Source organism: Oryzias melastigma, linkage group LG4, assembly GCF_002922805.2.
Source record: "Oryzias melastigma strain HK-1 linkage group LG4, ASM292280v2, whole genome shotgun sequence".
In the NCBI taxonomy this organism is placed as follows: Eukaryota; Metazoa; Chordata; class Actinopteri; order Beloniformes; family Adrianichthyidae; genus Oryzias; species Oryzias melastigma.
Window position 1 is genome coordinate 13,564,104 of NC_050515.1, and position 12,082 is coordinate 13,576,185.

Below are 12,082 nucleotides of genomic sequence, written 5' to 3' on the forward strand. Positions count from 1 at the left end.
AGGTAAGTCCATTATTTCAATTGAGAATTATTTGGCATGAAGTGATACAGGATTTCATCATGCCATGAGTGATGTTTCATAGTACCTCGCTTCTCTGGTTTCTTTTGGTGTTTTGTTTTTTTAACATTTATTTTATAGAAATTACTTTAGTTTTCTCAAAGTTTTTTTGTTTGTTTTGGTTTCTGGAAATTTATTTGATTTCTAAAATGTAATATTTAGAAATGTAATGGAATGTTGCTTTTCTTAATGGACGTTGTGACCTTTAAAGTAGGTTTTGCGTCGAGTGATTTGTTGGTGTGATTTGCACTTCAAAGCCACCACAATTAGCAAACCTCGGACAAAATAAAAACAAAGGTTTAAAAATCAAATATGTGATCCCAAGACAAAAGTAGACCCTACAGACACTAAGTCCAAAAGGGGTGCTGCATCACTGCCCTACAATAAGGGAAATTAATTTATGCATGACATTTTTTGGAAAAATATAAAAATAAATAATGAGTAAAGTAATTATTTTATTGTTTATCACTAGTTTTAATCTTTATGGAAGCATGTGGCATTCAATAAAAAATGGGGGTGCTTCTATTTTTTTTTTAATTTCCCATTACAGATTCAGTTAAAAATCACAAATAAAAGTTTGAAAAACTGGATCAACCTGCTGCTTCCCTCTCCAACCACCAGAGGGAGCGCTCACCTGAGTATTGTCCCTGCACTCCCTCTCCACACTCAGCCAGTATATCAGCCCTCAGCCCTGTATATTTGTGTTTATATATATCAACAAGGGCAGTTGCTTTTTTTTTACATTTTTGTTTAAAACACTTATTTGTTTTGATAATTTGTTTTTCTCTTTAACAGAATGCATCAAATTTGAAAATCCATGGAGAGAAGTGACTTGGAAGTCTGAGTAAGAACATTATTTACATTCTTTAAGAAAATTATTCTGGTTAAGAATCCTGAAAAAAAATCTGAACATTTTTGTTAGTTTAGACTGCAAAAAAAAATTTTCAAATATGAGTAATACTGTAAATTAAATACTGTATATGCAAAAGTAAAACAGCTGTTGCCTTTAAAAACATTCACAAATCCTTTAAAGATTCTGTTCATGCTCTCTACTTTGTGCAGGGAAAAGAAGAAGTTGATGGAGAGAATTAAATCCTACAAACCTTCGATCAGCTCTGTGCCTGCAGCCCGGGTTTTACTTGTTGGAGCAGTTGGAGCAGGAAAGTCCAGCTTCTTCAATTCTTTCAAGTCTGTATTCAGAGGTCATGTCACCGGCCAGGCCATGGCTGGAACCTCCTACACCAGCGTGACAAGACGTGTGAGTTTTTGACCCCAAAACAGTAAAGCACATTCTATAAATGTATTTAAATCACATCAATGTCTTGTGGAACCATCTTCAAAACACTTCCTCTGGCTACACTTGAACAGTTTTTGAAAGAACTCAACAGGTCGTTTTTTGTTTTACATCTTGAGAACTAACCTCTGATCTACTGTAGATGAAGGTTTTCTCCCATCTTTCTGTGTCTTCATGTTCCTAAATAAGAAACACCTAAATAACATATTAATTTAAAATCAGAATATTTATTTTATTTATGAATGTATATATTTTTTGCTTCCTGACAGTTTCGCACCTTAACAGTGAAAGCTGAACGTGATGGCCAACTTCTGCCATTCGTCATTTGTGATACCATGGGACTGGAGTCAAAAGAAGGGGCGGGGCTTAATCCTGATGAGATCAGTAACATCATCAATGGTCACATACCTGACAAATATCAGGTAAAGGACTTGATCAGATTCTGTTGATAAGTTTTGCTTGTAGCTTTTAGTAACTGTCCACTCATTCTTTTTTTCTTACACATGCAGTTCAGCCCCTCTGATTCACTGCAACCTGAAGCTCACGGTTTCTGCAAGAATCCAGAACTCAAAGACAAGATCCACTGTGTGATCTATGTCGTTGATGCCAGCAAGGTCTCCATCATGTCCCAAAATATGGAGAAGACACTGAAAGCTATCCGTGAGACAGTCAACTTGTCAAGTAAGTAGATTGCCTTTCCTCATTGGCTCGACAAGTTTTTGCTTTTATTTGAGTTTGTAATTGTAGCTGCTACTTTGAAAACAATTTTCTTGTGTTTCTCTCAGCGATCCCTCAGCTGGTGTTGCTCACTAAAATAGATGAAGCCTGCCCTCTGGTGAAAGAAGATATCACAAATGTCTACAAGAGCATATATGTCAAGGAATTAGTAAGGATTTTTTGAGCCTCACTCAATAGAATGAATGCATTCAGCTCAGGTTTTCCGCTCTCTAAAATCTCTTAAATGTTGTGTCATGTGATCCAGATGGAGGAGGCTGCAACTCGTATCGGTGTATCTTTGTCCTGCGTTATTCCAGTGAAGAACTACAGTGAGGAGCTGAAACCAGACATGAACACCGACATCCTGCTGCTCAATGCGGTCGATCAGATACTTAACTTTGTGGATGACTTCTTTGATGAGCAAGAGTCTGAATGAACAGTAATGGAGTCCTCCTCTTTGTCTGTTGGCCTCTTTTCTCAGAGGTCAACACAGCAAATCATGTCTCTAGACCTATCCTCTTTAGACTCTTCACTCACAGCAATGATCTTTCTGTCCTTATGCATCCATGTACCTCCTTTTAGAGCTTCCTCTTCTCTTTATAGCAAATAGGGGTTAAACGTGAAGGGGAATTTCACTCCTTCATCTTTAGGGGTACTTATTCCCTTACTTTGCTTAAAGAATTCAGATGTGTCAAGAATGCAGAATCAGTGGCAGAATTCTGACAACTGGATTTCATTTTCTAAATTTTTTTTTTTTCGTTTTATGAGTCGAAACTTTAAGTAAAAATAAACTAACACTTTAAAGGTGCCATACCACGCAAAACCAACTTTTTGAGCTTTTGTTATAAATGTTTTTACTCCTCATGGCAGAGAGGGAAGAAGAGGTATGTTAAAATGAATATGTGAATATGTTCTACAATTGCTGGTAGTTTGTGGTGGAAGGAATGGTGAGTTAATTGTGGGGTAGATAAATCATGATTCACAAGTCAGTAAAGTGACTTCGAAAGCTTTGAGCAATTCATTCATGACTTGCACATCACTAGTTGCCACAATGAGCACTCATGTCAGCATCAGCTGCCTGGTGGAACCCCTCAATCATCTGATCCACTCCTGCTGATCCAACCCTTAGCTGGCCGAGTTACTGAAAAGAAAACTAACAGAACAAAAAACAATGAGTAAAACTAGAAGGCTGTAAGATTTTAATCAAGAAGGTACTGAATTTGCATGTTTTTTTAATTGTGGTTTGGTGAAACTAACATCTTGAATCAACTAATTTTCCTAAACGAAATAAAGGCAGCTCTCTCTTGGAGGAAAATTAGCATCAAATATGAGTGTCCATAAACATTTGCACCACTTTTGGTGCTAAATTTGCTTTGTGCTATAAATACTTTGTGCATCCAGTAAAAGTTACATACCATGACCGGGACAGAGCAAGAGCTAACCCTAACCTTTTGATAGATACCGAATCTGATTTCACACATTTTGGAGGTTTCAATTTTTACTGGGGTTATTGGTTTAAAGGGCCTTTATCATGCAAAAATCAACCTTTTACAAGCTTTTAAGTCTATTGTGATGTTAAATCCTAATGAAAAATGCTTCCAAAAACAGCATTTTGCTACAGAGGAATGCTCTCCAACCCTGGTCTCTAAGCACCAGCTGATCTCAGTCCCAGAGAATGACTGGGTCTCCATGTTCATAGGTATAACGTGGGGGAACAGCCATTTCCAGGAAGAGTCTGCACTGACTGCACCAACCCCAGGCTAACACACACCCACACACACACTTTCTACGTAGAGCTAGCAATGATCAGCAAAATGCTTTCACAATATGCACATCAATCTTTGCAGGCTCTAGTCTAGGTTGTGGTAACGAAATGAGCGACACCCAACAAGTGTGAAAGGTGATGACTCAGAGATTGAGTCGTCTTACTTCAGGGGTAGGAAAATGAACTCGTAAAAATATATATATATATATATATATATACTCAAATTTAGTCAAAAATTGCTCTTTAGTGTGCCAAAGCTAATAAAGATGATCTTGTATCGAGATATAGTTTACTCTAAAAGACTTAGATGATATAGGTACTTTAATTAAGAACTAGGAGAAGAGAAGAATGTCGTCTTTTTTTGTGTTTCTTCTCTTTTCCTGACTCAGGTCTTTTTTTAAGAGTTTTTCCTTACCGGTAGGGAGGATCTAAGGGAATGGATAAACAGTTTTATTTAGTCTGTTTAGTCTTTAGCTATTGTTCTTATTTTATGACTAATTTTCTGCATCTGTAAAGTTACTGACATAAAGGCCAATGAGGCAAATGTTCTTTGTGATCTTGGGCTATATAGATAAAATTGAATTATTTCTCAATCGACAGGGTTGGGCTTCTAGTTGATGCTTGATGTCTCATTGGTTTGATAAAGCTTCCCATTTTTTTATTTCAGTTTTACCCAACTGTTTTTTTTTTGTTTGTTATCAATTATTTCTGTTAAATCTGTTGTCAAAGCATTTTCAAAAATAAGTGTTGCCAAATTTGAGGTATGGAGTACCTTTTGCATGATCTAAATTGTTTTTTCTTTTGCTTTTCTGTGTGGTGGAAAATTTATAAGTTCTGATGGAATAAAGAAATGTTTGTCAAACAGTTTCAAGAATGTTAATTAAACAGAGTAGAGAAAGAGTACACGCTTGCAAGCATGAAGAAGTCTAATGAACTAGTGTAGAATCTTTGGAATAGATACAGTTTTACTAAAACGTGAAGTCAAATATTTACACTTGGGAGCATCAGGGTCAATGTATTAAAACAGGAGAGGAAGAGACGTTACATGATTTTTACATAATTTTGCAACTTAAAGTGTGAGGAGAGTAAACTTTTCTTTGTCATTACTCCAAGATCAACCAATCTCATCTTTAACATTTTTAAAACTATGGCCTTTTAGTAAAAAAAAAAATAAGGGAGGAAGCTATAAAAAAAAGTCTTGTTAGTTACTTATGCGATCATGTCTGCTAGTGCACTGCTTGGTTACTGTCAGTCTTGTTGTGTATCTCCCAAAAAATAAAGAAGTTTGTCAGTCAAGTAAAAAATAGTAATGTGAACAAAAAAGTGAAAATATGTGCAACAATTTAAGTCAGTGATTCACTTAGTCCAAGTCAGAGGTGCTGGGTTTAATTAAATTAGTGAATGTAATATGTAATCTCCATGATTATAACAGCTACGGCCCGAGAAGTCCTGTGTTCAAATCTTGGCTGGGGGGCATTTCTGTGTGGATTTCGCATGATTTCCCTTTACCTGTGTGGATTTTTTTTCCAGGCACTGCTGCATCATCCCACAGTCCAAAAACATGCTTTATAGATCAAATATTGACTCTAAAAATGTGAATGTTAGTGTGTGTAGTCATATGTCTCTGTGTAGTCCTGTGATAGACTGGCATACTTCCCAGGATATGCTCCACCTTTTCCCAATAGCAGCTACATGTTTTTCAACCAACCTGCCACGGAAACTCCTTACTGGGTAAACACACCTGATCCAGGTAATCTGCAGCAAATAAGGCAAGATTTCTAGAAAACCAGTAGGTCGCCGGCCCTCGAGCCCCGGATTTGGATATTAGACCCAAAATGCAGAAAACTGTGCTTAGTAGCACTAACTTAAACTTTTAATAAATAACCTAAAACAGGATGAAAGTCTTTGGAGAACCATAAAGGTGTTAAAGCAGATGACCTGAGAATTTACACTGAGGACAATAAACAGATGAAATGAAGACAGCTGTAGATGATTAACTTAACCTGAAGTGGCAGACAAGGGACAGAACATGACCAGAAATACTACTGCCGGAAAAGAATACAATAAGTGATAAAATAAGTGAATTCATGTTGACAATATGTTGTTTATATAAAAAAGGACAATTTTATCACTTTCACCTACATAGGGGTCATAGTTGAGTAGTTACCTATTAGAACCTTTTTTTTTCTTAATTTCCATAATGTCTTAAGGACTAAAATTTTGAGCCCCAACCCCTCAAAAATCCTGTGCACATCCCTGTCCAAAAGCATATGCTATTGGATAAAATGAATATGAAACTTCCAGAAGGTCGTGCCCAAATGACTAAATGTTGTGGAGGTTGCAATAACTGTTGTGAGAAGTTAAATTTTGTTGTAAGCAATGCACCAAAACGATAAAAAAGAATGCAAACATTAGAAACATGGAATTACCACAAACTTGAAGTTTCTGACTGTTCTGTCGTGTTTTTTTTTTCTTTGCATTTATTATACTTTCAGTTTTAGGCTTTTGTAAAATTTTTGCTTTCGCTTTTGTGGACGAGATGGATCTAACTTACCACATCTCACACTCTTCAGTTCTTTGGCACGCAGCCTTCAACAAAGACTAAAGGTAAGAGTGCCATTCAAAGGAGATTTATGCTGTTCAATTGCCAACAAGTGAATTGGAATGGTCTAAAAAAATTTAAGATTTTGTTGCTCATTGTTATGTGACTTTGGTTTTAAGGTTTGAAAGAAATATTTAGTCTAGAAAACAGGATTTTACAAGAAAACTTACAGATTTGTTTTCCCCCCAACTGTGCCCATTGAGGTAGACAATAAGGAAAGTGAAACTGCTTCTGTTGTTCATGTAGTGGCATTTCTCCAGTTTTGACCAACATTTTTGAAATCATGCCTGACTCTTAAAGAAGAAAGAGAAATAAGGGAACAAGTCCTTTGCATGTGGTAAAGAGATTCCTTAAATGTGTATGTGTCCACCGCTGTATTGCTTTTTGTTGGTTTCCGGCTCATTGCGTTCCTCTCAAGAGATGAGGAAGGTTCACACTTAAAAGGGAATGTGAGCAAAAACAGGAAACCTCAGAACAATCTTTGGTAGTGATTCATTTAATTCAAGTTAGAAATGCTTGTTGTGTTTATTTTATTAAAAAATTCAAACTTGTATACATATTTTTTCTAAATACCACACAAGCCCAATGAAGGCATTTTTTGTGATATTGAGCTATATAAATAAAATTCAAAATTGAAAAGCCTTTGCATAACATTATTATGTTTATTTTATCTTTGTTTGTTGTTGTTTTTTTTTTTTTTTAGGGTTTGGTATTGACTCAAGCTAAATCTGCATTTTCCACTTGATCGCTATCAGACAAGATGAACTCCAAGATGAAACCTGAGCTCACTAATGAGCAGCAGAAAGCAATCTGCTCTCAGCTGGGAAATGTTATGAAACTGAAGTTGCTCTACAAAGCCAGCATCCATGGTTTTACCAGTGCAGCTTTCCACCAACACTGTGACAACAAGTCACCCACTGTGTCTGTGGGCTACAACAACTCTGGTTTTGTGTTTGGAGGCTACACCAGACAACCGTTCAGTCAGTCTGGACAGTTTGTAAGTGATGATAAGGCCTTTGTGTTCTCCTTCAGTGGAGAAAAGCTCAACAAATATCCAGTCACTGATGCTTCACGTGCAGTGAAAATGACAAAGAACAGTGGTCCTAACTTTGGGGACACACTGATTCTTGCCAATAAAAACAAGCCAAAAGTGTTCAGCAATCCTGGAAGTCCCAGAAATCCTTTCTGCAAAAAACATTACAGCTTTACTGCTGAAGAGATGCATGACAATAACCTGGACCTAACTCAATGTGAAGTTTACCAGGTGGAAGGTAAGTTTTACTCACACACAATTTTCATTTTCTTTGTCCAAAAAAGCACAAGGCAGACTGGTTCTGCATTAAAAGCAGAACAAAGATTACATTCAAAACATAACAAAACAAAACACTTAATGCTGACTTCACAATATCAGTTCAAGATCAGGTAAACAGATTAAAATAAAATTTGTAATTTTTTGTACACAGACTTCCTGATCTTTTAATTTGCAAGTCATTGTAAGAAGGCAGCAAATCATCAGATTTGTGCCCTTTTTTGGTAAAATTAGTTTGAAGACCTTTAGAGTAGACGTAACTGTTAGGTGAAAGACTTACCCGTTCCAGTGGTGACATCTGTCCTAGAAGGTTATATTTTTAGTAAAATTGGGAGATTTTTCAATTGAAATATGATTCATGAAACTGATGTTATGGTGTTAAAATATAAAGTGGCTTTTTGATTGTACAGTCTTTCTTCTTTTCAAACTCAAAGTCCAACTCCAACTAAAATGGTGTTTTTTTATATGTTTTCAAATGTTCTTGTTGCATTTTTTCTCATGATGAGGGATTTGTTAAAAGAAAATTAGGATTAAAATTGCATTTCTGATTTTTTTTCTTTATTCAAATCATTGTAAATAAGGTGCAGATGAAAAAATTTTAATTTAAAAAGCTTGTAGTTGTTAGGTACCAACAATCAGCGGGCCGCAAACTCTCTGCTCCACTCCAATCTAATCATTGACTGTATATGAGAACTGGACTGAGCAAGTGTGTGTGTCACCCAGAAAAAAGTTCAATAATGAGGCAGCCCACATGTCGGGCATTGCAAAAGCTGCATCTTGACCAGCTCGGCTCAAAAGAATAAGGTTCTGGACCATGAGCGCCGGCCTTGGGAGAAATGGGGAAGGCAAAAAAATCCTCAACTTCCTCAAAAGGTTCTGTGCAGAAACTTGCATCCTTTGCCTGATACCACTCTTCATATTATGCTTTTTAATTGAACATAACAGTGAGAAACCACTCGCCATATTGAAGACCCAGCGCATGCTAGCTAATCTAACTGTCAATCACAGATCAAAGCCACACCTCTGCTTTTTACTGTTTGTTTCTCATTTGTTTCTCTTTAACAGAATACCACACATTTGAGAAACCATGGAGGGAAGTGACTTGGAAGTATGAGTAAGTAACTTATTTGTATTTTATAAGACAACTATTCAGATTATGAATTTTGAAAAAAAATCTCAACATTTTTGCAGTTTAAACTCTTGTAAGATCCTTTTAAATATGAGTAATACTATAAACATGCTAGCTGTTGTCTTTAAAAACATGCACAAATCATTTTAAGATTCTGTTCATGCTCTTTATTTGGTGCAGGGAAAAGGAGAAGTTGATCGAGAGAATTAAATCTTACAAACCTCCGATCAGCTCTGTGCCTGCAGCCCAGGTTTTACTTGTTGGACCAGTTGGAGCTGGAAAGTCCAGCTTCTTCAATTCTTTCAAGTCTGTATTCAGAGGTCATGTCACCGGCCAGGCCATGGCTGGAACTTCCACAACCAGTGTGACAAGACTTGTGAGTTTTTGACCCCCAAACAGTAAAGCACATTCTTTTTCTTTATAATAATCACACTAACAATAATAATTTGTATTTACACAACTGTGCAATAGTTTGATCAAACATGAATCCATTTGTAAACAAAGAATGCTTTTAAAGATCAAATCATCACGACATACTTCTTTTTTAATCAATTAACAGAAGCAGTATGAACAACAGAGGTATTTAAATCCCATCAATACCTTGTGTAACCATCTTTTGCCGTCAAAACACTTCCACTGGCTACACTTGAACAGTTTTGAAAGAACTTGGCTGGTTGTTTCTTCTAAACATCTTGAAGAACTAACCTCTGATCTACTGTAGATAAAGGTTTTCTCCTTCTGTGTCTTCATGTAATCCCAGATAGACCCAATAATGTTGGAATCAGGGCTCTGTGGGGAGGTGTGATAAGTTCCAATTCACTTCTTAAAATATTGTTAGAAAAATAACATTTCAGAGTTGTAAAGAGTATCTAAAAACCACACTTGGGTAAAAGTACAGATACCCTAATGTAAAAATTACTCCATTACAAGTAACAAATTAAAATAATGCTTGTGTAAAAGTGTTACGTCTAGTTTATGTGTTCTACCTTAAGAAAGAAAGAGATGTTCCTCCTTAACAAAGAAATAATAATAATAATAATAATAATAATAATAATAATAATGGATTAGATTTATCTGCGTTTTTCCGGACGCTCAAAGCGCTTACAAAATGTGTATATCCATTATTCATTCACATGTCATTGGTACTTTCTTGATGGTAAGCTACTACTGTGGCCACTGCTGCCCTGGGGCAGACTGTCAGAGGCATTGCTGCCAGTTCTTGCCTACGGCCCCTCTGACTGGTACTTGGATATATTCACAACACCACCAAAAGGTTCTGCGTCTATGTTCATAACATGATTCAGCGCATTCGACATTCATCCAAACCACAGCAATGGCACTATGTACCTTTTGAAGAAAATCCAGCAGATCACATTTCAAGATTTTTACCTCCCTCCCAACTAACTCAAACAAACTGGTTCTGTGGACCAGCGTTTCTGCAAAAGACTGTGGATAAAGAAATCCATTCATCGGAAGGATTTGAACTGATACATCCAGGAAACGACACTGAAATCAGGCCAGAAGTCAAAACATATAGTACATACCTGAGGAAGAACTATCTGAATCTAGATCGCTTTCAGCATTTTTCCAGCCTCCAGCCACTTCTTCGAGCTGTCGGCTGCCTGATGCACCTACCAACATCCTTTAAGCCCTCAAGTGGAGATGGTCCATGCAAAAGGTGGCATTGGTTTGAGAAGCCACGTTCACATGAGGAAATGGACAAAGGCATCCTCCAGAGTGAGCAAGCTTCTGCCTTCCAAAAAGAACTTTCAGCTCTTCATGCTCAAAAGCCTATTTCAAAAGACAGCTGTCTTCTAAAATTTTGTCCAGTGATTAGGGATAACTTGATCTGTGTTGGTAGTTGTTTGCATAATTCAGACTTGGAAACTCATTTTAAAACGTCCCCCGGTGCGCTTGCTGTTCGGAACGTCGGGGATCCGCAGCTCTCGGGACCACCAGACGTGGTACTGGACGCGAACTGGAGCCAGGTTAGGGTGAAGGAGCTCTCCAGGTCCTAGCGCCGGCCGGTTTTAGCTCGCAGCTTGGTGGTTGGAGACCCGCCTGTGATCGAGTGAGAGCAGCCGGTGAGTTAAAGGGCGGGACGCCCGCGCGCGCGGTATGGAAAGGCGCATATGAGAAAGTCCGCGATTACTGCGTCAAAAAAATTGTCGGTGTCAAGCATTTGTCGGATTAATGCGTTTTTAACGCGACAAATCTGACAGCCCTAATAAATATATTAATGAACTTAAACAACAAAATATGAATATGTTGATAAATATGTGGTGTAGCGCTTGCAGTTACTGCCCTGCTGATACTGTGATGGCAGCACAGTCGGGAAGGTTTTCGGGACAATTTTAACATGAGAGTCAATGGGAAATTGATCACTCTAAGCACCAGCCACTTTGGTCAGGTGCGGTATTGGAAAGTTTTGTTACTCCCTGGTCGGTTTCACCCCCCGCCCGCTCTTTTTATGGTTTATGGCATTGACTGTATATCAATGGACTTCCCAACACCTCCCCTCTCATGTTCCAAATAGAAAGTACCTGTTGATTTCAAGAAGGCTAAAAGCCCATAAACTTCCATAGAGAAATAGATAATTAAATTTGTAATTTTATTTGTCAGAATAACCTTTCTTGGTCTGATGCATTCCTCTTAAAACATTCTTTCTGATCCTAGTAATTTTTTAAAAATATATTGTTTCTTAATCGCAAGTCATTCAACTGACCAATCAGATGCCTCCGTAAAACCATGTGGTGCCCTGGCCCCTTCTCCAACCTTTGATTGACAGATTCCCCGATTCACCTTCAGTGGGAGGGGTGTGGACAAGATGGAACAGGCTCACTCAGAATTATACCATTTTTAGGCCATATCTAAGAAAAATATGTCATTTTCTCAGACAGTTTTTGCTGGACTGTTTAAGTGGAGTAAGCCTGCCTTCATTTTTCATAATTCTTTTGTTTACACTCTCCCATTAGCTTACAGCCCCTCACAAGCCCAAGCTAACATTCGCTGTGCAACAGAATTGGCAAGCAATATTGGAGCTGTCCAGCCGTACAGGTTTGAGCCAGATTCCAGATTGGATGAGGAAAATGAAAGACACAGTGTCTATTTGTTTGCATACGTACAATGTACAATGTAGCGGAGCAGGAAGCTAATTGCCTACCGATTGTAGTTTTCAAGTTACAACTACAAGCTTTTTCCTACAGTAG

General features: G+C 37.5%; 2 protein-coding genes across 4 annotated transcripts in view; both read left to right on the plus strand.

Annotated features, from left to right (window-relative positions):
• The window catches only part of LOC112150594 (interferon-induced protein 44), an 8,072-nt gene extending 3,068 nt beyond the window's left edge, over positions 1-5,004 (plus strand). For 2 of the 3 annotated variants that reach the window (XM_036211548.1, XM_024279007.2), the window contains 6 exons: positions 853-901; positions 1,120-1,315; positions 1,621-1,773; positions 1,861-2,032; positions 2,137-2,237; positions 2,334-5,004. In XM_036211548.1, the coding sequence (XP_036067441.1) occupies positions 853-901; positions 1,120-1,315; positions 1,621-1,773; positions 1,861-2,032; positions 2,137-2,237; positions 2,334-2,504 (842 nt within the window). In that variant the 3' untranslated portion in view covers positions 2,505-5,004. Of the gene's footprint in view, positions 1-852; positions 902-1,119; positions 1,316-1,620; positions 1,774-1,860; positions 2,056-2,136; positions 2,238-2,333 lie in introns of those variants that run through there. The other variant, XM_036211549.1, reaches the window with a different exon arrangement.
• Positions 5,005-6,576: 1,572 nt separating this feature from the next.
• The window catches only part of LOC112150710 (interferon-induced protein 44-like), a 15,918-nt gene continuing 10,412 nt past the window's right edge, over positions 6,577-12,082 (plus strand). Inside the window, exons 1-3 of the mRNA XM_024279173.2 lie at positions 6,577-7,706; positions 8,810-8,858; positions 9,054-9,249. Coding sequence (XP_024134941.1) covers positions 7,196-7,706; positions 8,810-8,858; positions 9,054-9,249 — 756 coding nt within the window. The 5' untranslated portion in view covers positions 6,577-7,195. The remainder of the gene's footprint in view (positions 7,707-8,809; positions 8,859-9,053; positions 9,250-12,082) is intronic.